At 42.9% G+C, this 20355-nt stretch overlaps 1 protein-coding gene across 6 annotated transcripts in view; it reads left to right on the top strand.

Annotated features, from left to right (window-relative positions):
* The window catches only part of NFAT5 (nuclear factor of activated T cells 5), a 55267-nt gene that overhangs the window by 5562 nt on the left and 29350 nt on the right, over positions 1-20355 (top strand). For 4 of the 6 annotated variants that reach the window (XM_084215204.1, XM_084215203.1, XM_084215205.1 and 1 more), the window contains exon 2: positions 12392-12517. In XM_084215204.1, the coding sequence (XP_084071330.1) occupies positions 12392-12517 (126 nt within the window). Of the gene's footprint in view, positions 1-12391; positions 12518-20355 lie in introns of those variants that run through there. The other 2 variants (XM_084215206.1, XM_084215208.1) reach the window with 2 other exon arrangements.

The raw sequence follows: 20355 nt of genomic DNA, 5'->3' as shown, positions 1-20355 counted from the left end.
ACCAGGTTGGCATCCTGGAGCCTTGATCTGACTTTTGCACTGATACAGAGATTATGCAGTTTTATATGAAATGTATTTTACAGAATCATTTATCTTGGGAACGACCACTAAGGTTGAGTTCAACTTCTTTGTGATCCCCACCTTGTTCACCAGACAAGAACACTCATTGCCATGTCCACTCATTTCTTGAACACTTTCACCTCTGGATGGTGAAAGTGAAAGAGAACTAGTACTTCATTTTATACAAAAAGGCAATGGCCTGAACTAATTTTGAAGCATAGAAGTGCTGGTGAACACCAGCAGGAGCTGGTGAGTGGCCAAAGTGCAGGTTAAGTAAGGTGTGTGGTCATGTCTCTGCAGTTATCATGTGTGTTATCTTGGTGGGTATGTAGAGAGTAAACTGATGAGGCTGAACAGTCAGGCCTGTTTGTCATTAGCAATTATTTTAGGAACTCACTGAAACAAACTCTCAGATCCAGCTTTGAACAAACTCTCAGATCCAACTTTGAGCTGTGTAGTAATAGCAAGTGCTAATGGACATGCAGTAAAATTTCCAGTAGCTGCTGTTTGCAAAGCAAGCAGTGCTTTAGCAGTGTTTAAAATGTAAATGTCCAACTTCAGGTACATTATTTTGCTATATTGTATAGCTCTGAGGCATCTGTGAGGTGAATATCACTTAACCAGACTGAGGAACGTTGTCACTGTTTACATAAATACACTCTGTAGTTGTTCTCCATTCCCTTCCATCACTTGTCCTTCAGCATCTGGAAAGGTTTTATGATTGCTTTGTAAATAACTAGAAAGAATTTGGGGTCGCCTTACAAAGTTTATGAAACTGATGTGGTGTGCTGAAGAAACACAAAGTTTTTACCCTAAAAGCAGGCTGAGTTGTGATGAAGGTCAGGAGGTTTGGCATACAGAGGGAAGATGGACAGTGGCTCCTGTCAAATGCCCAGACAGGGTGAAGATACGGAAGAGAGAGGTTTAAAGATAGTCTTAAAAAGTTTCCAAATGCTGGCATTTCCATCCCCGTTCAGAAAAACTGACACTGCATCCAGTTGTTTCAGTCCCTCACTGTGCGTATGGATTCACTCAGCAGAAGAGTCAGTGGGTTTGGATAGGAGCACCATGGGGTGATTGGGGAAAAATCAGCTGCAGAGTCCAGAGCTTCTGCTAACTGGCAGTTTTCTGCCTTTGTAGCACGGATCCTGGAGTGTGGAGTTGTGTAAATCCTTACTATTTGGGGCAGAATAGGAGTATCTAGACTTTACCTCAGTTCTTTTTTGACTCTTGATTTGTTTTTGGACTCAGCAAGAAATCCCACAGTCTGGTTGTATATCTGGTGAACAAAGACTTGTATGTCATTTAAAGTTTTCTCTGTTTTCAGTTTAGGAATGAGGAGGTATGCTTTGTTTCTTAGGGAGTAAAAAAGGCAGCTTTCCTTGGAATGTGTATCCCTATTAAAGCAGATTTACTGAGGAATTTATAATTACAGTTTCTAATAATCTTGGTTTTATCTCACAAGTAAATGATGCAGAGCCCAGGAATCTGATTTAGGTTAAAGTTCTGAAAACAGTCAGATGTTCTGGTGATGGGAGAGGATGTGGGTGAGTCTTGTGGAAACAGTGCCAGCTTTCAGTCTCAGTCCTTGGGGCTGGCAGGGACCTCTGGAGCTCATGGAATCGGTGCTGGAGCGGGTGCTGGGACGTGCCCAGCAGGGTCTGACTGTCCTCACAGAGACTTCACACCCACCCTGGGCAGCCTGAGCCAGTGCTTGGCTGTGCTATGGATAAGGTAATTCAGATGGAATTGAATGTGTTTTAATTGGCGCCCATTGCCTCTTGTCCTGTCATGGGGTACCGGTGAGAGGAGCCTCTCTTGCCTCCTGTCAGGAATTTCCACACATGGATAAGATCCCCCTGAGCCTTCTCCATCTTTATTTCCCTGAGGAATCCCTTGCAGGTGCAGTAGTTGTTGCAGGTTTCCTGAGCATGTTCCTCATGTCCCTGATGAGTCGGTCCCTTCGAAGTGTGCGAGGTGTCAGACTCAGCAGAGCTCCCTATTGAACATTGCCTGTGGTTTGAAGAGCAGTGTTTATCATCAAACAGTTGAGTTGGCAGTAGAAAGCAAAGTGATAGTAGGAAGCACAGACATTTCTCAGTCTTGGTGATGATGAAAGAACATACCTGTTAATGGGAGCAAAGGCAGGGAGGCGTGGAGGCCCTTTGTGGGCTTGAGATGCTGAATGTTGTGTTGAGAGTTACTAGGACAGGTCAGGTCTCAGGAGCACAGCCTGTGCATCCGGGTTTGTAATGAAATACTGAACCCAAGGGGTGGCCACAATGTGTTGGAAGTCTGTCAGAATGCTTTTTGTTATTCACCTTATATATTGTGATATAGCCTCAAAAGAAAGAATCTGTCTTTCATTGCCGCTGCTGCTTTTATTGCTCACAGCAAATGTAAGAGATGACAAAAGTAACCCCGTGAGAAAAAATGGTGCAAACCTGTACAGGCTGAGAAATGTTGTAAGACCACAGTAAACTGTGGGTCAGGTGAATTCTGTGTGTCCCTGAATTCGGGTGGTGCGTTGTACCTAAGGAACTGCCTGATTACCTCCGTTTCTGGTGAACTTTGATTTTTGAAACAACACAGGTGCTTTAAAGGGGTTGATAAATAGCTATTACAGATGTTCTTTGATCACTTGGTATTTGGGTTTCTTTAAACATTTCAAGGCCAGGTTGGACAGGGCTTGGAGCAGCCTGGTCTAGTGAAAGGCGTCCCTGCCCATGGCAGGGGTGGAATGAGGTGAGCTTTAAGGTCCTCCCAAGTTCAGCAGTCTGGGATTCTGTGTTCATGTACCTACTGCTCTGTCAGCCTGCCTGCTGCTCTGCCTTGTCCACGGTGGTATTTTAGGAGTATTTTTACGTTCTTTGGTTTCTGTCTGGAGTTTACAACCACATAGGATAGATGTCTCAGTAAGTCATTACTGGTCTGTTCCTTGAAGTGACAATTCCTAAATAATGTTGTTCTCTCATTCTGAGATGTGTAAAATTGGATGCAAACAAGATCTAGGATTTATACTGCCTGTCTACATTTATAAAAGTTCTCTTTGAGCTGTGAATGGGGATGACTGAAACACAGCCAGGAAAGCTTTATTTGATATTTGGATGAATGCCATAAATAGAATTCAGCTAACACATGCCTTTGTCAGTTGTTGAAATTCAACTTTAAAAGGATTAATTTCTCAACTCTACCCAGCTGTGCAGAATCCTGAATATTGAGATTAGCAAATTTTCTGAAGGTTGGTGGGATATAGTGCATGAGCTGGTTACAAATTGCTTGCAAAATTACCTATTTAATACTGCCATTTTTGGTAGTAAGACTTGTCCTTTAGAAAAATACAGGAAACCACTTTTAGCTTAAATTTTAATTTTTAAGTACAAGAAATAATGATATTGCGGAAATGTTCAAGGCTGGGTTGGATGGGACTTGAAACAACCTGGACTAGTGGAAGATATCCATGTCCATGGCAGGAGGTTGGAATGAGATGGGCTTTAAGGTCACTTCCCACCCAAACCAGCCTGGGATTCTGTGATATTATAGTTGTGATCAAATGTTAATGGCTTTATCATTAATAATATATCACTGGTCATTTATCGTTAATAATATATTACTGGTCATCTTTCTCTGAAACAACAGCTTTTCAGAACACTGCTCTCTCTCCTTCACTAACACACTGAAATGTTAATTTCAGGGAGTAGCAGCATTTGAGTTTTAGTGCCCAGTGCTACGTCATCAACACGGAGCACTCGGATCCCCTGGGGATTCTGCAGAGTGGGGCTGCACCAACATCAGCTCTTTAATCCTGAAGTTTTCTAGCACAGGCAGCACCACGGCATCTGCCTTTCCCTCCATGCGGGTGAAGCCTGTTGATTTAGGGTTTGCTGCTTTTGTCTGAAGCCAGGGGGAACTGGAAGGAAGATTTTCTGTTTGGCTGTGTAAAACATCCTTGTATACACTGCAGTTTCTTTGAAAACCTGCCACTGTTGCTGTAGCAGCAATCTAGCCCTGCCAGGGCCGACAATAACAGGAGTGCTGGCGGGAAGACCTGCTTCCAGTCTTTCCCTGCTCCCCCATCACAGACACGCTGAGGGTGGTGTGGCACATAGAGGGAACAGTGCTCTGCAGTTTGTTTCCTCTGTCAGGACAGCCTGGCAAGTCTCTGGTGACAGACCTACATCTGACAGCTGTGTGGAAATCCATGGGCAGCGTTGGGCAATTAGGAAGAACGTGCTAATTAGTCTTTACGTATTTTAGATTGCATGCTAAATTTTTATTGAGTCCTTTGTTTAATTGCATTGAGGCATCCTCAAAAATATGAAATAAAATCAATGTTTTAGTAAGTGTAACCTGGTGGATTTGGCACTGGGGTAGGACAGATAGGACGGGGAGTCTTGTGAGTTATGATCTTACTACCACTCAGTTTCAACTATTGCAAAAATAGAGTGATTAGACCAATAACTGTAAAATATTTTAGGGTGTCTGTTCTCCTGCTCAGCCTCACTGCCTATGGGCTGCTTTTGTTTTCTGGCTTTTGCCATGCAGTTATGTCACAGAATGTCACAAGTGTCATAGAATCCTAGGATGGTTTGGGTGGGAAGGGACCTTAAAGCTCATCCTGTTCCATCCCCTGCCATGGCAGGGACCCCATCTGCTCTCCCAAGCCCCATCCAGCCTGGCCATGGACACTTCTAGGGATCCAGGGCCAGCCGCAGCTGCTCTGGGCAACCTGTGCCAGGGCTTCCCCGGCCTCACAGGGAAGCATTTCTTCCCAATATCCCATCTAAATCTGTATCTCTGTGGTTCAGTGGGACTTAGTAGTGCTGTGTTAATGTTTGGTCTTGGTGTTCTTAAAGATCTTTCCCAACCTTAGTGATTCTGTGATTGTTTGAACAGTTGCTGTATTTTATCTATTCTATGTGTGCTCAAGCAGAGTTCTTCCTTTTTGCTCTCTATGAAACCTAAACCTGTTTTCAGGACTGTTTGTCTTGTTTTCCCTGCTTCCAAACTTGTGATGTTAAATCAGTGAAGTTGCAAAGGTGTTAGGAAATGCAGGAGTATGATAGTCTGTAATATGTCCTAAATCCTCTCTTGACAGATACAGTACAAAAGCTGATTTACTCTTTGTTGTGTGTTCTTTCCATCTTCCAAATCTTTTTTCTTGTAACTTTATAATATAAAAATCTTTGCTGTCCCTTAAGCAGAGCTGCCATGGCCTGCAGTTGTCATGGGTGATTCTCACTTCTGCAAGTGAGAGTTTGGATCACCTAAGGAGTACTCAGAAAAACCAACCAAACAAAGAAAAAGGAAAAAGCCCAAACCTCAACAACAACAAACCCTCCACAGTGAAGTAGGAAGTGCTTTAGTGGTCACTGATCTGTCTGGGCTATGCCTGTCTCAGTCTGTTTCTCTTCTGGTTTATGCACTGAGCTTTGTGTCTCTCCTAGTTTCCTTTCTCAGACTCTCAGAGCTTCCTCTGTTGAGCTTCTTACTGAATCCTTGTTATCCTTCTTTGGCTTCTTTCCACACCGTCCCTGTGCTGGGTCCCTGTGCCAGTGCCCTGTTCCAGCCGTGTTATCAGCATTGCCGTCTCAATGCCTAAAACATTCCGTGGGCTGGGGACAGATTCCCTGTCATTCCCTGTCAGGGCTTATGGGTGTGCTGTCTCAAAGCAGCTGGAGGAACAGCTGGACTTTTGTCTGCTCACTCAAATCCTAAAGGGTACTGAAGTGTTGCATTTCCGCTGCAGGAGTTATTTCAGTGGGTCCTGAGGTTGTTTCTCCCGGTTTAGCCTTGAGGGAGGGAGAGCAGCCCTACTGTGAACTGTCTCTAGTGGGGTGGCCCAAGTCTTCTGAAATGTATCCTGAATTCTGTTGTAGTATTGGGAAGAAATTCCCAATGAGGAAGGCAAGGCCCTGGCACGGGTGCCCAGAGCAGCTGTGGCTGCCCCTGGATCCCTGGCAGTGTCCAAAGCCAGGTTGGTCAGGGCTTGGAGCAGTCTGGGACAGTGGAAGGTGTTCCTGCCCATGGCTGGGGATTTAATGAGCTGTGCTTTAAGGTCTCTTCCCACCCAAGCCATTCTAGGATTCTGTGATTCTCTGAATTCTCTGTTGTAATTACCAAACTTAGTCAATGCTGTTCCTGGGGTCTGCTGGAAAACCTGTTTATCTTGGAGTGAAGAGCCAGAGGGTTCCTCAACTGGCTCTTACGGGCTCTTCCTGATGGGCAAAGTAATCTGCTTCAAAGTCTTCCCACAGTCTTTTGTGTAGAGAAGAATCCCTGAGGGCCATGGGATATGAATGTCTTTTAACAAAGTGAAGCTTTGATTAGATTTTGGCTATTTAGAGCTCCCCCATTCCTTCATCATTCTCTAAAAACTCTCTGTGAACAGATATTATGGTGGAATCAGTGGCCTCCAATAAGCTCAGCCACTAAGCTGTGATTATGGACACTGAAATTCTGAGTAGAACTGAACTTCAGGATAAACAGATAAACCAACCACAAGGTCTTTTGGCAGAGGCCTGGATTTTTTAGGCCTAGAGTAGATTCTTTTAGCATCCCTTACCCACAAAAGTTTCTGAAATATGTTAAGTCACATGTATTGTTTCAATAAAATGCAGCGGCCTTTGGAGTGAGGAGTGACAATCTGACATTTGAAGCCTCGGTAATACAGGTTTAGCCCAAGACTGTGTCTTAGGTTAGCATCATAGGACCTTTATACGTGTGCGGGTGCTCTGAAACTGAATTTGCAACCCTGGTGGAGGATGAGGTGGAATATGGATACTATTATTTTTTCCTTTATGGTTTCTGTAATTTGCTGAGCACGAGTGCTCACTTCACTTCATTGACCTCCCCCGTGTAGCGAAGGCTACTTGCTACTTCATGATTTCTAATTGTTTTTAATCTCAGTTCCATATAAACAACTCTCTTGGCCTGTTTGCTTGCTTGTTTTTTTGATCAGCTTAGTGAACATCATTAGAAGAGATTTCTGCTCCGATGCTGCCGGCTGATTAGAGGAGGACACCAAGGTTTTGTCTAATCTCTGGTGTGACTGTCATGTGCTGCAGCAAGGAAATGGCTTTGGAAGGAGCAGCCAAATCTGTGCGGGTATTAAACCATGTTGAGGAGAGGAGTATCAGTGGGGATCAAATGGGCAGCCATTCAGTGCCGGGAGCTTATTAAAGACAAGGATTAACTTGGCTGCTGTTCATGAGGTCATGGAAGTGCTAAGGGATTTCCAGGATGTACCTTTCCTTAAGGGCAAAAAATGTCAGCAGCAAGTGGAAAATGCCCCATCTCTGTTGCTAGTGCCCTTAATTTGGATGGCTCTCATCTTCTCCCATGTATTGATCTTACTCTCCACTCTTCTGTGGAGCAGGAGACCTGTCATTACCTGTTAGTCCGGGGGTGGGGATCAAAGGGATGCTGCTGGAGGAGCCCCTGGCATTACAGGGGGTGAAGTCCCAGGAGCAGGTGTCAGTGGTGGGACAGACAAAGGTGAGTTGGGGGAGAGCTGGGGCTGGATTCCAGCAGCCTCCTCAAGGCAGGGCCTGTGAACAGCCTGGAGAAGCGGTGGTGGAGTTGGAGCTGCAGCCAGGGCCCTCTGCATTAGTTATGGCCTCACTTGCCTGAGGCCAGAGCAAACTTCACTGTCAGGTTTGTGACTTGGCTTCCAGCTGTGGCAGTTCCAGGTAGCATGGCTTAGCTTTTGACATGGAGCAGCAAAGCTTAGGGGTATCTTTTCTGTATGTAAAGAAAATTCCATGATGTTTAAAATGTTTAAAGGTCCTGGCAAAGTGAGGATGTCTGCATTCCTTGTGAATGAGCTGCTGTTGTTTTAAACATTGGAATTGAGTATTCTGTGCTCTTTTCCTTGCCTGTATGCTCCCAGCATCGCTAGGTGCTGAGTTACAGGTAGCAGCAATTTGGTCAACCAACCAGAAGGATCTCAATTTAATTTGTCACAGAAGTTTGAGGACAGAGAGGTTCTGTAACACCCTGAGCCAGTAGTAGCACAGCGCAAGATAACAGGGCACTAAGTTTCTAGAAATCAGAGTTCTTATTCTGTGCAGCTGAAATGTCTGTGTAGGTGCAGCCAGAAGTCATGGAGGATTCATGACCCAAAAGAAGAAGGGAATGCCGACTCTTTGGGAAAAGCAGGGCTTTGTATGGGACATGTCCAAGCTCCTCACAGAATCTTGGAGTTGTCTCAGCATTCCCACACATGAAGCAGTTGTGTTGTGTTCCCTTTGCTCCTGTAAGCTTAATTGCTCTGTTCCTAAGAATAAAGTTTAAATGGAATCACAGCATGCTGGTGAGTGAGGAGGAGTGTGATGTTGCAGGTCACAAGGTGTGCTGTGTTTCTGAAAGGTTCTTTGGTACTGTGAGGATAAGGATGGGTTAGGAATTCCAGAGGTATTTGCTGCTGGCGGGGATGGCCGAGCACTCAGACTTTGCTGTAGGCTCAGGTCTGTAACTCTGCCTGGTTAGGTTGTGTGCAGAAATCCAAAATCTTTCTTAGAAAAGGAAAACTGTGTGTGTGCACTGAGGGGAAATGAATAAAATGGGAAGTGAAGGACCTTGTAGAATTTGGTTTGCCATCACGAACCACCAGCCTTTTGCACTCCTACTGCAGCATCACCTCTTCAGTTTCATACAGTGTTTTCTGTACCTTCTCAGCATTATTTTTCCTGAGTCTTTCCAAGGCCTCTCCTCTCCCCTTCGAAGACAGAGATCCTGTCACCAGCTGCTGGGACTGATCCAGGTCCATGTTGACCCAGGGATGTATTTTGTGTGGACTGGTGATCGTGTGTCCGGCCCTGCCACAGACACCTTTTGTGCAGTTGTTTTAACTTGAAATGACCCAGTGCCAGAGAATCCTGGGATGGTTTGGGTTGAAAGGGTCCTTAAAGCTCATCCAGTTCCACCATTTGCCATGGCAGGGACACCTTCCACTATCCCAGGCTGTTCCAAGCCCCATCCAGGCTGGCCTTGGACATTTCCAGGGATTCAGGGGCAGGCACAGCTGCTCTGGGCATCTGTGCCAGGGCCTCCCCACTCTCACAGTGAAAAAATCCTTCCTAAATTTTTGATTATTTTTTACTGATACATAAATTTAGAATGTTGTGTGCAGGTTCAAGTAGTACACAGCAAAAATATTCTCTTTCCTGATTCTAAGTGCTGTGTTCTTGGATCCTGATCTCATGTTTGGTGTGGTTCTGGCCCATATAACCATGTGAAATAGAATTTTCTGGACTGTCAGTACAACTGGCAGGAAGATCAAAGTTCCAAGCAGCTGATCTCAATGAGAGATTATAAGGGCAGGATAATCGGATAAAGGGCAGTTGAAGAAATTTGACACTTAAAATACTTTTTGTAAATCTGCCCGTCCCTGTGTGTCCTTGGTTTTGGGAGGAGAATTTGTGAAGCGGGGTTTGTCTAGGCGAGATATTTTGAGGCAAGATAAGAGATTTGGAAGTTTACTGTAGATAATGTCAAATAGCTGATTAACAGGTGAGGATTTGTGTTGGGAAATGAGTGTGTGAGACTTCTGGCTGTTCACTAATGTTTGGTTATCTGGTTTGTGTGTTATCTTGTTTATATTTCATAATAACACTAATCCTGAAACACATGTTCCTTGCTTCCTGTAGGGAGAGGGAAAATGTGTTTAAATGTTGGGTATAAATGGAGCTACTTCCAGGAAAAAAACCCTAGAAACTTGGGATCCACCAATGTATTCATCGAAAGAATTGAAATCAGCGATAAATTACAGGACACTTAGTGCTGTCAGACAGCTTAAATTTCCTCGCTGATTCAGTGCTGGCTGCTGGAAGCAGGAATTCTGTCTACACATTTTTATCTCGTTAATTATGTAGAAACATGTAATGATGCTGAAATGCTATTTTTGCCTCCAAATGTAATATTGCATTTCTGCAGCAGCCTTTCCCTTTAGGGGTGTTTTCTGCATGAATCAATGTAAAATTCTAGCAGGAAATGTAATGTTCTCAGTATTGGTGAGTGCACACGTGTAAGAATTGGTGATGGAGAGGGGCTGAGCAGTCGCTTCAGCTCTGAGGACAGTGTGAGGCATGGGGGGAGCCGTATCCTCTGGGGAAGAATTAGTTTCCTTGCAACAACTCTCATGTTTCTGGAATTTGTCAGTTTTTGCTTTAATGCTATTTATAGTTCAGCATATATAAACATTGGCCTGTGTTTAGGTGAAAACACAAAGTTTCATTTGAAGTCTGATGTGTGTGGAGTAGGTTTGTGGCAGCAAAGGTTCTTAAAGGTATCCAGGCACTTGGGATTCCTCTGGAAAGTGTTGAACTGCAGTTCAGTAACGACGTGCTTTAGACTGTGATGCTGCATCTGATGCAAGAAAAGCCAGGAGAGTTGCTTTTCTTCTGAAAGCTTGGATTTGACCGTCACCTTCTGCCATGAGGTCATAGATTCACAAAATGGTTTGGAAGGGATTGGAAGGTAACACTTGTTCTCACTTTTGCTCCTGTTGTACTGCAAGGAGCAGCTGCTTTTGCTTTTCGTCAGAGATGAGTGCAGCAGTTTGTACGAGCCCTTGTAAATGAGCACCAGCCTTTACTCCCGCTGGCACTGGCACTTCTACCTGTAGCAGGACAGGAAAATCAAAGGCAGATAGGTGTTCGGGCTGCTGCTACTCAAAATGTTTAGTGAGGGGCTCCAAAATGAGGGGTTGCAACAGTGTGTGTCTGCAGGTAACTACAGAATGCTTCATATTTCATGTGTAAGTCGAATATATACACACACTTCCATTCCTTTCTCCTCAAGAAATCCTCTGAGAGGAGTGAATTGTCATCATCATCTGTCATGACTCATAATATATTCAGAGTTGACTACAAAAGCTCCTTTCCAAACCCCAAGTTCTTGGGTAATTGAGAGCTTGTCTCTTTGGGCTCATTCTTGGGGATTTTTTTGTTTAAGAAATTTATTTTTGACTCCAATGTGGCGAAGGTTCTGTGAAGCCTTTTGCTTTAGAGTTATGCTTACATCCAAGACTCCCACAGGATAATTTTTTCTCAGGCAGCACATGATTTTTGCAGTAATCCACATCAGCACAATTCTAATCTTTGTGAATAATTCCAACAATATGATAAAGAGGGAGGGAAGGAAAAGCCGGCATTAGAATTGAAGCAAATTCCCAGAGATCACAAGACCATTAAGAGCAAATCTTTAATTTCATGCTTCATTGATAAAGACCAAGTTACTTGAAATGTGGTCTAAAATGTGACACCCAGCCTCTACCCTGAAACCCCTGGTGAGCGCACCTAAGGCTGCAGGTGTACAGGAGGCTGGAATTAACTTGGGAGCTGTAAGTAGGTGAGGATGGAGCAAGCTCTTAGGAGGGAACCTTAGGAGATCTCCTGGGTAACACACAAGGAGGAAGAGAGATCAAACCCACGGGATTAATACAGCACAGGGAAGACATGGAGCTGTTGGAGCAACCCCTGAGGAGGTCATTGATCCAAGGACTGGAGCCTCTTGGCTCTGAAGCCAGGCTGGGACAGCTGGGGGTGTTCCCCTGGAGAAGAGAAGGCTCCAGGGGAGATCTTAGAGGCCCTTCTGGCACCTGAAGGGGCTCCAGGAGAGCTGGAGAGGGACTGGGACAAGGCATGGAGTGACAGGACACAGGGAATGGCTCCCACTGCCAGAGATCAGGGACAGATGGGATATTGGGAAGGAATTCTTGCCTGTGAGGCTGGGGAGGTCCTGGTACAGGTTCCCAGAGAAGCTGTGGCTGTCTCTGGATCCCTGGAAGTGTCCAAGGCCAGGTTGGTCAGGGCTTGGAGCACCCTGGGGTAGCAGAAGGGGTCCCTGGCATGGCGGGGGGTGGAATGGGATCGGCTTTAAGGTCGCTTCCCACCCAATTCCAGTCTGTGATTCTGAGACTCCATAGGGTGTTGTGAGGGTGATGGTGCTAAATCATGCTTTTTTTTTCCTTAGGAAGTCAGTTGCACAGTTGGAATTCTGAAAACAGGTTTGTCTCAGATTCCCACGTGATCTGCTGCCCTCGGCCCTTCGTTCTGGATGAGAACAGTTTCTCTGGAAGTTCATGAATTATTTCTTTGTTTGAACAAGTTTTTGTCCTTTGTTTCAGTCTTCAGAATGTGCATCTTAATGTTTGTTTATTTTCTGAAATAGCTCTCGTCCATGCTGTTATTTCCAAGTACTTACTGTGACTTTTCCCAAAGGTTCTGAAACGGTTGGGTTATAGTTCATATCTTTTAGGCAAAAACATTATTTCTTTTCTTGTGTAGGACACGGGTGACATTTTGATCAAGTTCTTTTTGTTCCACAGAATCTGTCTATGACCTTCTCCCAAAGGAGCTGCAGTTACCACCTTCCAGAGAAACATCCATAGCATCCATGAGCCAAACAAGCGGTGGTGAGGCCGGTTCGCCGCCTCCAGCTGTAGTTGCTGCTGGTAAGGACTCTCCTTTATTCTGGTGTTTTCTTAAGGTTTGTGATGTTCTGGCCAACATGAACAGTGCTGGCAAAGTTCTGAGTGTAAAAAAGAGCTTGTGGAGAAGTAACAGAGTTCATTCTAGGAGAATGTAGGTGGTATAGTTCAGCTGGGTGATCAAAAGTGTCAGGTATTTTATGTTGAGGGTGCTGCGTTTCATATATGCATCTCCATAAGCAATAAATTAGCTGTTCCTCTATTCTGTTATGCCACACAGACAATTAACTCCTAGAATGCACTCTGTCTTCCAAGGGAATAAATCCCTGTTTGGAGCTAAGGCAGAATGCTGACTGACTGTAAGCCAGTGGATTCTAGTTAGAATAAAAATGGAATGAGAGATGACATTTTGGGCCATGAAGCTTTTACCAAAATGTGAGGAGGAAGAAAAGGTCATGTTTTCCATTGAGGCCTGAGGAAGTGTAGTATTTAAACTCCTTTCACACACAGCTCTAGTGTGGTGTGGTAAAAGGTCCTCAAATACATGAGGTTAGAATGTATATCAGCTGGAACTCTAAATGACCAGTGTAGTTATTTTTCTAATTGACAACATATAAAAAAAGAGGCATGACCTTTCAGTCTGCATCCTTTTCTTGTTCCCAGCCATGTTCTAGACTTTAAAGACTATCACTGATCTTCATTAAATATAAAAAAGTAAGGATCTAAGGGCAAAGCTTTGATTTGGGAGATGAGCCTCAGTGCTGGCTTTCATCTGGGATTCTTGTCAGTAACTTGTGTATATTAGTACACATATGTGCAATGGGGAAAAAAGATAATTTTGCCCATTATAGATGTGACTCCCTTCACTGGACAAGGTGGTTTTTTTTTTCATAATTTGATCCCTGTATTTTTTACAAGGTCATGTTCCGCTTTCCTAATTGGTGTTAAATTTTTGCTTGAGAAAAAAATGGCTAGAGGGTGCAGATTCAGGTAGCTGCATTATTCCTGTTTCTCTCTCTCCAAGTTCATATGCATTAAATGTTTGTGTGAGAACGTTTCCCAGATTTGCATGGTCCTGGAGTCCTGATCAGAACCTGAAGCGGTTGAACGTTTGTCAGAGAAACTTTACAGCACTGCTCACCATTCATGTTTTGCCAGACCTCTCCTGAGAACCTGTGGATTTAACTGTGCACAGTGGAACTTGATCACTGAAAGAATTTGATGCTTTTATTGTATCAAAAGGATTTGATGTTTTTATATCACTTATTAAAAAAATTATTTGGGCATCTGTTTCTAAAGTCAAGGTGCTTAATGATGGGTTTGGTTCATAGACAGCAGCAACCAAATCTTGTAGAAACTTGTATCCTCAAAACAACTGAACAAAAACAGCCCACAAACCCTGTTACACTCTAAATCCACAGACAGGCCTGAACTGCTAATTAATTCTGTACCTAACAGAAAAGACTTAAACTTGAATGGAACTAAAAGTCTGTTGCCTCCAGGTATTTGGCATCTGCCAACAGCCAGTCCAGATCCTTTAAAAAACCTGACATGCATTCATTAGGTGTGTTTGGGTTAAACTGCAGCACAAGTTTCTGGAATTAAAAACTTAAAAAAATTAATATTGTGGCTTCTTGTTAAAACTGAAAGAAGACCTGATTATTCACCTGTCAACACTCTTCAATGTCAGAGACCACAGAGGGTCACAAAGACTGAGCTGATACCAAGTTGAGAGCCGGGATTGTTCAGCGTGGAGAAGGGTCCAGGGTGACCTTAGACCTCTTCCAGTGCCCAAAGGGGCTCCAGGAGACCTGGAGAGGGACTTGGGACAAGGGCCTGGAGTGACAGTTGTTAAAAATTCTGTTTAAACTGCCCCACCCAACAAGACACAACCCCAGAGGAGCAAAGACCTGTGTTGTTTCCATTGCTGGTTTGAACATGGCACGTTCTGTGTTCTTTCTGTAGCTGTACCCCCTTGGTAGAGAAAAGGGTGGTTTACTATTTTCTTCAATTGCTGTGGGATTTCTGCAGCATCTTTGAGAAGCTGCCACCACACTTTCAGTCTGTTACCCTGCCTTGAGTGGGTCTGGCTGGGGTTTCTTTACAGGAAAGTTATCCTGGGCTTTGTGCAAACCAGGTGCTTATACAGGGAACCAAACATACATTTTACACTTACATTTCAAAAGATTAACTATCATTTGCATACATCAAATGTTTAATAGCAGACTGTAGGCAGATTTTTTGGGGAGCTGATACTGTACAGGAGCAGGGTAAGGAGGAAGGCCTGGCAACCTCTTGTTCTGTATGTGAATTTTTTTCTTTTTTTGTGTAAGTCTTTCTATTTTTTCTTTTTTTTTTTTTTTTTTGGTTTGTTCTTTTGGTCTGGTGTTACTTGCCTTAAAACCTCCTTTTTTAGGAATGAGAGGGAAATGTTAGTTCAGTCTGCATAAGGCTGTATGTAATCTCATTTACTCTTGTTTTTAAAAGGAAGGGCTAATTTGAACAGCTAGCCATACCATGTAGAATTCCCCTACAGATCTGATTACTCTGGATAATGAGAGGATTCCGTGACAGGGATTGATCCAAAGTATTCAGAGCTTTTTCCTACTCCTCTAGTTGTTCACACAGCTTGTTCTCTGCTTCATGAAACACAAAGTAAGGCAATATCTGGCTGAAATTCAGCTCACTCAAGGTTTTTTTGTCACCTTGCTGTGGGGGTTTGTCCCATATAAATCATATTGTAGGCTGGAAATGCTGCAGTTAACTCCTGGTTTTTTTGGAGGAGCAGGATAGGCTGGTTTTAGCAGTGATGACCTCACAGTGACAGACTTCTAGTTCTTCTTCCATTTGGAAATTTATTTTATGATTTAGAGAACGGTTGTAAGAGTATGAAAATGGAATGTTGCTGATTGGATTTTCATTAATTTGTTAATAAATGTATATCTCCTATTCATTAATCCAGACATACGAGGCATTACCCACTCTGAATATTAGACAAGTGTGATTTCATAGAACTCTGGGATTTTGAGCTGCTATCTCAAGCTTCTAATTCTGTAGTTCTTATGGGAAACAGAAGGGAGGGAAGAGAACTGATTTTACCCCTGGAAACCGTTCTCTGTGCTTGCTACTTGAACTCCAGTGTCTTTGTTCAGGGGACAGGAAAAGGAGGATTTTGCCTGGTGCAGCACCATAAACACATTAAATATGAATCATCTCCAGACTCTGGAAATGCATGAGGTTGTCATGCTGAGAAATGTCATTGTGTGCTCTGCCTGGAGATTTTACATGAAATAAATGTGCCTGCAGCTTTCCCAGTGCTCCTGCATGGTGTTTGTGAGCTCCAGTTGTGAGGAGCGATGCTCGAGTCTCTCCTCAGTTGGTTCTAAAAGCCTGAACAATTTTTTGGTGTTGATCAAGACACATTGAACCTTAAAATGCTTAAAATTCACTCTGCCAATTTAAGTCCTTTCTCAAAGGTATCTTTCCAGCTTGTATGTAGCACGTGGTTCTTGTCTTTGGGGGATGATCAGGAGTATTTTCAACCATATCCTTTAAATGAGTGTTGCTTTTTCATCTTTTATCTCCAGTGCCAGGAATGCTCAGCCCTTCTGAACCCCAGTGAATTGTTACAGAAACTCACTTCCCTTCTCACCATCCCTTGTTCTTCCTGCAGCAAAACTTGGAATGAGATGCTTCATCTTGTTGATGATTTCTCAAGCTGCTTTCCATTTCCCACAGAGGCAAATATATATATATATTTCCATATTTTTTGTATTGCTGTCCGGTTTCCAGTTTTTAGTCTCCAGTTGAATTCTCCAGAGTGGTGTTCTTGCTGCAGCAGAAGGGGAACAGGTTTTGTGCTGCTGAAGTGTATTTACTGATCTCTTCTTTTGCATTCTCCATACTGGGATACACTAAATCTGTGAGATAGTGAAGTCTGCTGGCTCCCAAGCACCTGTGATTACATCCTAGGAAAATAGTAGGTAAATGATAGAACTTTATCGTTTTGTGATCAATTTTATGCTTTTTTTAATACTTAATTAAAGGGACAATCTTCTTGCCCAAACAGATGTAATCAGCTTTTTTTGATTGGAGTTGTAACTGAAATGTTGCCTTAAGCATCTTTGGTCATTTTAATTATGAAAATAAGTCTTTAATTTGGAATTCCTGCTTTCGAGGTATGGATGAAGACACCTGCACTGCCTGTAGGGTAGAGATTGGTGCTAAGGGGTCATGTTTTCTGCTGCCAAAATAAGTCTTTTTCATCCTTCCCCAATGGAAGATTCTGATGGAGCCTCAAAATGGAGATGGGTTTGTTTTAGTTTAGTTTTCCCTGGGTGGCTTCTCAGGCTTCTTCATTTTTATTTTTACTGAAAATATTTTGTTCAGTTATCATCCTTCCTGGTGTCATTAGTCAGTTTTTCCTGTTGATACAGAAATAATTACCAGACATTTCAAAAGGGATCTCAGTGCTGTCCCCAGTTCTCTTATCCTGGGCTTACGATTGTAAACAAATGAGCAGAAAAAAAGATTCTTCTTTGTAGTTGGTCCCCGATGCCTGTAAAAACTTCCATTTCTTTGTAGGCTTTTCCCTTCCTCTTCCCACCGCCCTCCCAGCTGGAAGTGCCTTCCTGTCGTTTCCAGGAGGATGTCTTCCGGGGATTTCTGTCTGCAGCCTGCCTGCTGCAGTCACCAGGCAAATGCTTCTTTCTTACACAGTGAGCTCCTAGCAGACCCTAAGGCTCGTTCCAAACTCACCCTCCGGCTGCTCTACGTGGGTTTAAGTGTTTCTCCTGGAAATTCATGGCCCAAAGGAGCCGTGGTGGAGCCCAGTCTGGAGAGGCCAGGTCGTGATGAGGGTCAGCTTAGCTTGGTTCCTTCATCATTCCAGAGGGTCTTCTGGTGAGACAACATTGCTGGGAAATGCCAGAGATAAGGATTTTTCTTACTGTTTCCATTTTATGGAAACATTTCAGGTGCGTTCTCTCTAAAATGAGTTGGAATATTCCAGTTGTATTGGAGTCATGTGTGTGTTGAGGGCCTTCCTGCTTCATGAGCTTCCTTAGAATTCCACATTTGTATTGGTGATCATGTCAACTTAATATCTTTTTCCTAAATTGTATGCTTTCAGTCTTCATGAATTTCACATCTAGTTCACATCTTTTTTCTAAATTTATTTTCAGTCTTCATGGATTTCATGATTTCATACAGTCAGTAGACCCAGTTTTCTAGAACTGCTCAATCAAACAGAAACTGTTTCATCGTTCTGTGCGGTTTTTTTCTTACAGCAATTTCTTGCATTAAATGCCTGCTGTTATTAGATCAGAAAGACTTGAGAACTACTTTGTGGCAAGAGAATTCCCTGTTCCATAAGGAATAATGGAAAACCAAGGCCGTGAGGGGCAATAACAATCCTATTGTGCCACTGCTTGGGCACCTCCTCCTGTAGCAGCATCGTGAAGGCCAAGAGCGGTTCTTGACTTCTTAGGAAAAGCCCTCCCCTACATCTAAAAGATAAAACAGTCTGTTTCTTGAATCGAGGTGTTCTTGAACCTAACGTCTCCTGCAGGGAGCTGGGGAGGTGCAGAGGGGTGGCAGGCAGGGCTTGGAGAGAGCAGCTGCGGGTCCCAGAGTTCTGCTTGCTTGGAATCAACCTTTGCACTGAGTGGGAAGGATCTGAGAACCATGGAATTGGTGTGTGTGAGCCACTAACAAAAGTCCTCCTTAGATACCTAAACTTGAGTGTTAATTGAATAATGGGAATCATAACAAAACCATTGATTGATGTATTTACCCAAAGTATAATAATAATACACTGCTTGGGTCAGCATGGGAATGTAAAGGGGAATTTACACTGTTGGGCTTAATGTAAATTAAATTAACCTACCTATCTTGAATCTGAGTGTGTTTAATAACTGGTGAATTGGATTGCTTTATGATATTTGCTGGGATGCTAGTTTTTTTCTCTATTAATACACTTAACTTGCATTCTAGCTTCGCCATTCAGAGACAGGCATCGAGTGGTGGGTTGTGTGACAGTGTCTGTCAATAGTGAAGACAAATAGTGCCAGAGACACTTAACCCATCCAATCTCACCCAGGGTATAGGTCGGTCTTGTTTTCAGACTTCTTCATAAGTCTCTTTTCTTTCTTTCTTTTTTTTTAAATTTTTTTTTAAATTTTTTTTTGTTTATTTCTGAATAGTGGATTGATACTGATTTGAAACTAAACTTTTTTGAAAAGTTTTTGACATGACATCAGTAATACAAGAAGAAGAAAAGTAGAACCCCAAGTTTGGCATGTGAGGTGTTGAAAGCAGGTTTGCAGCCACTTTGCAAGTTCTGGGTTTTACCTTTGAAACCTTTGACAACACAAAGGTTGATGGTGGAAATTCTGCAGTTTCCTTCTGGGTCTGTCCTGAAATTGTTCTTCTGTGTCCAGGGGTTCAAATAAACTGATCAACATAAAAAAATCTTACCAAGGACATGACATGCTAGATAAATCAACACATTTAATCAAAGTTATATTTCACATATTGAGCTTATGCACTACTTAATCCTCACTCTGTGGGTGAGTTTTCATTTTTGACACTTGTTTTCTGAAGAGGACATAAGGGATGCCCTGGAATGCAGGGGAGGTTCTGAGAAAAAATTAGTTCTTTAATGGCTTTCTGCTTGTCCTGGCTGTCCATGCACAGGTGGCTGGAAAACTTGTGAAACCAAAAATATCTTCAGTTTATTTGTCTTTATAATCTTAAGATTTCCAGTCTGGAAAATGACGTGCTTTTGCAATTAAAAAGCAAAGTCATCAGGCACTGTTTCTGTTTGAGGACTTGGTAATCCTTGTTGTATTTAAGGGTATTTGAAAAGAGTGAACAAGGATTTCAGGATTGGCTCCACAGAGGTGTTACCTAAAAACGCTCCCTTAATGCCAAGTAGTGATTTTTTTTTTCTCTCCTGCCTTTCCAAATTTTTTTTTTAAAGAGGCTGAATGCCTTGTTTGATTTCACAGGAGAATAGGATATAGAAGATATGTCATTGCCTTGGTTGCTAATGCAGGAGGTAATAAATTTTCTTTGGTTTTTTGGTACTGAAAAGAAAAAGCCTGCCCTGGTTTGCTCACAGGGACACTCTTTGCTATGTGCTCCCTTACTTTTAGTCCCTGTGCTGGGCTGATTGATACAATTCTGCCTTTTTTAGGGGAGAAAAACTTGTAGCACAGGCAACAAAATCTGAGTTACTTCTTCCAGCTCCCTTTGATGTTACAGTGATGGCAGTGAAGAGCTTCAGGAGGTTTAGTTTCAACAGTGATCACACTGCTCTAATGTGGAAGATTCTTTTCTCTTGCTTTTTATTTAAAAAAGGAGAAAAAACCCACACCTTGTGGTTGATGCACATTTCATTTCTATTCCTGAGGCTGCACACTTGCCATGATAAGCTCTTGGCTTCTGTTCAGTGTCATTGCTCTGAAAGCAAGTTTGATTTTGAGACTGTGTTAAATGAAATATATTCAGTCTTCTATTTCAAAATGTACCTACTCACTTAAAAATACATATATGTATTTGTCATTGCACACACTGTTAAATTGCAAACCATGAGCCACCTGTGCCCATGCCCATTAGTCTGTGTCTAAAGGAAGTAAAATAAAAGGACTGCTCAAAGCTGGGGAAGGTGTGTGTGTGCTCCCACCTTGTAAAGCAACACAAGTTAAGCTAAAATTACCGAATTACTTATTTTCCAAAATGCAGCATCTTCATCCAAGAAATCTCTTTTGGATGTCAGATACAAATGTCACTGGCTTTGGAATAAAATGATGGACCCAAATGGGAGCCATGTAAAGCACTGTTTATTCATTGCAGTAACG

This window comes from Fringilla coelebs (genome assembly GCF_963513975.1).
Source record: "Fringilla coelebs genome assembly, chromosome: 14".
Taxonomy (NCBI): Eukaryota; Metazoa; Chordata; class Aves; order Passeriformes; family Fringillidae; genus Fringilla; species Fringilla coelebs.
The sequence above is the reverse complement of the archived record's forward strand: the minus strand, read 5'-3'. Positions and strand labels throughout refer to the sequence as shown.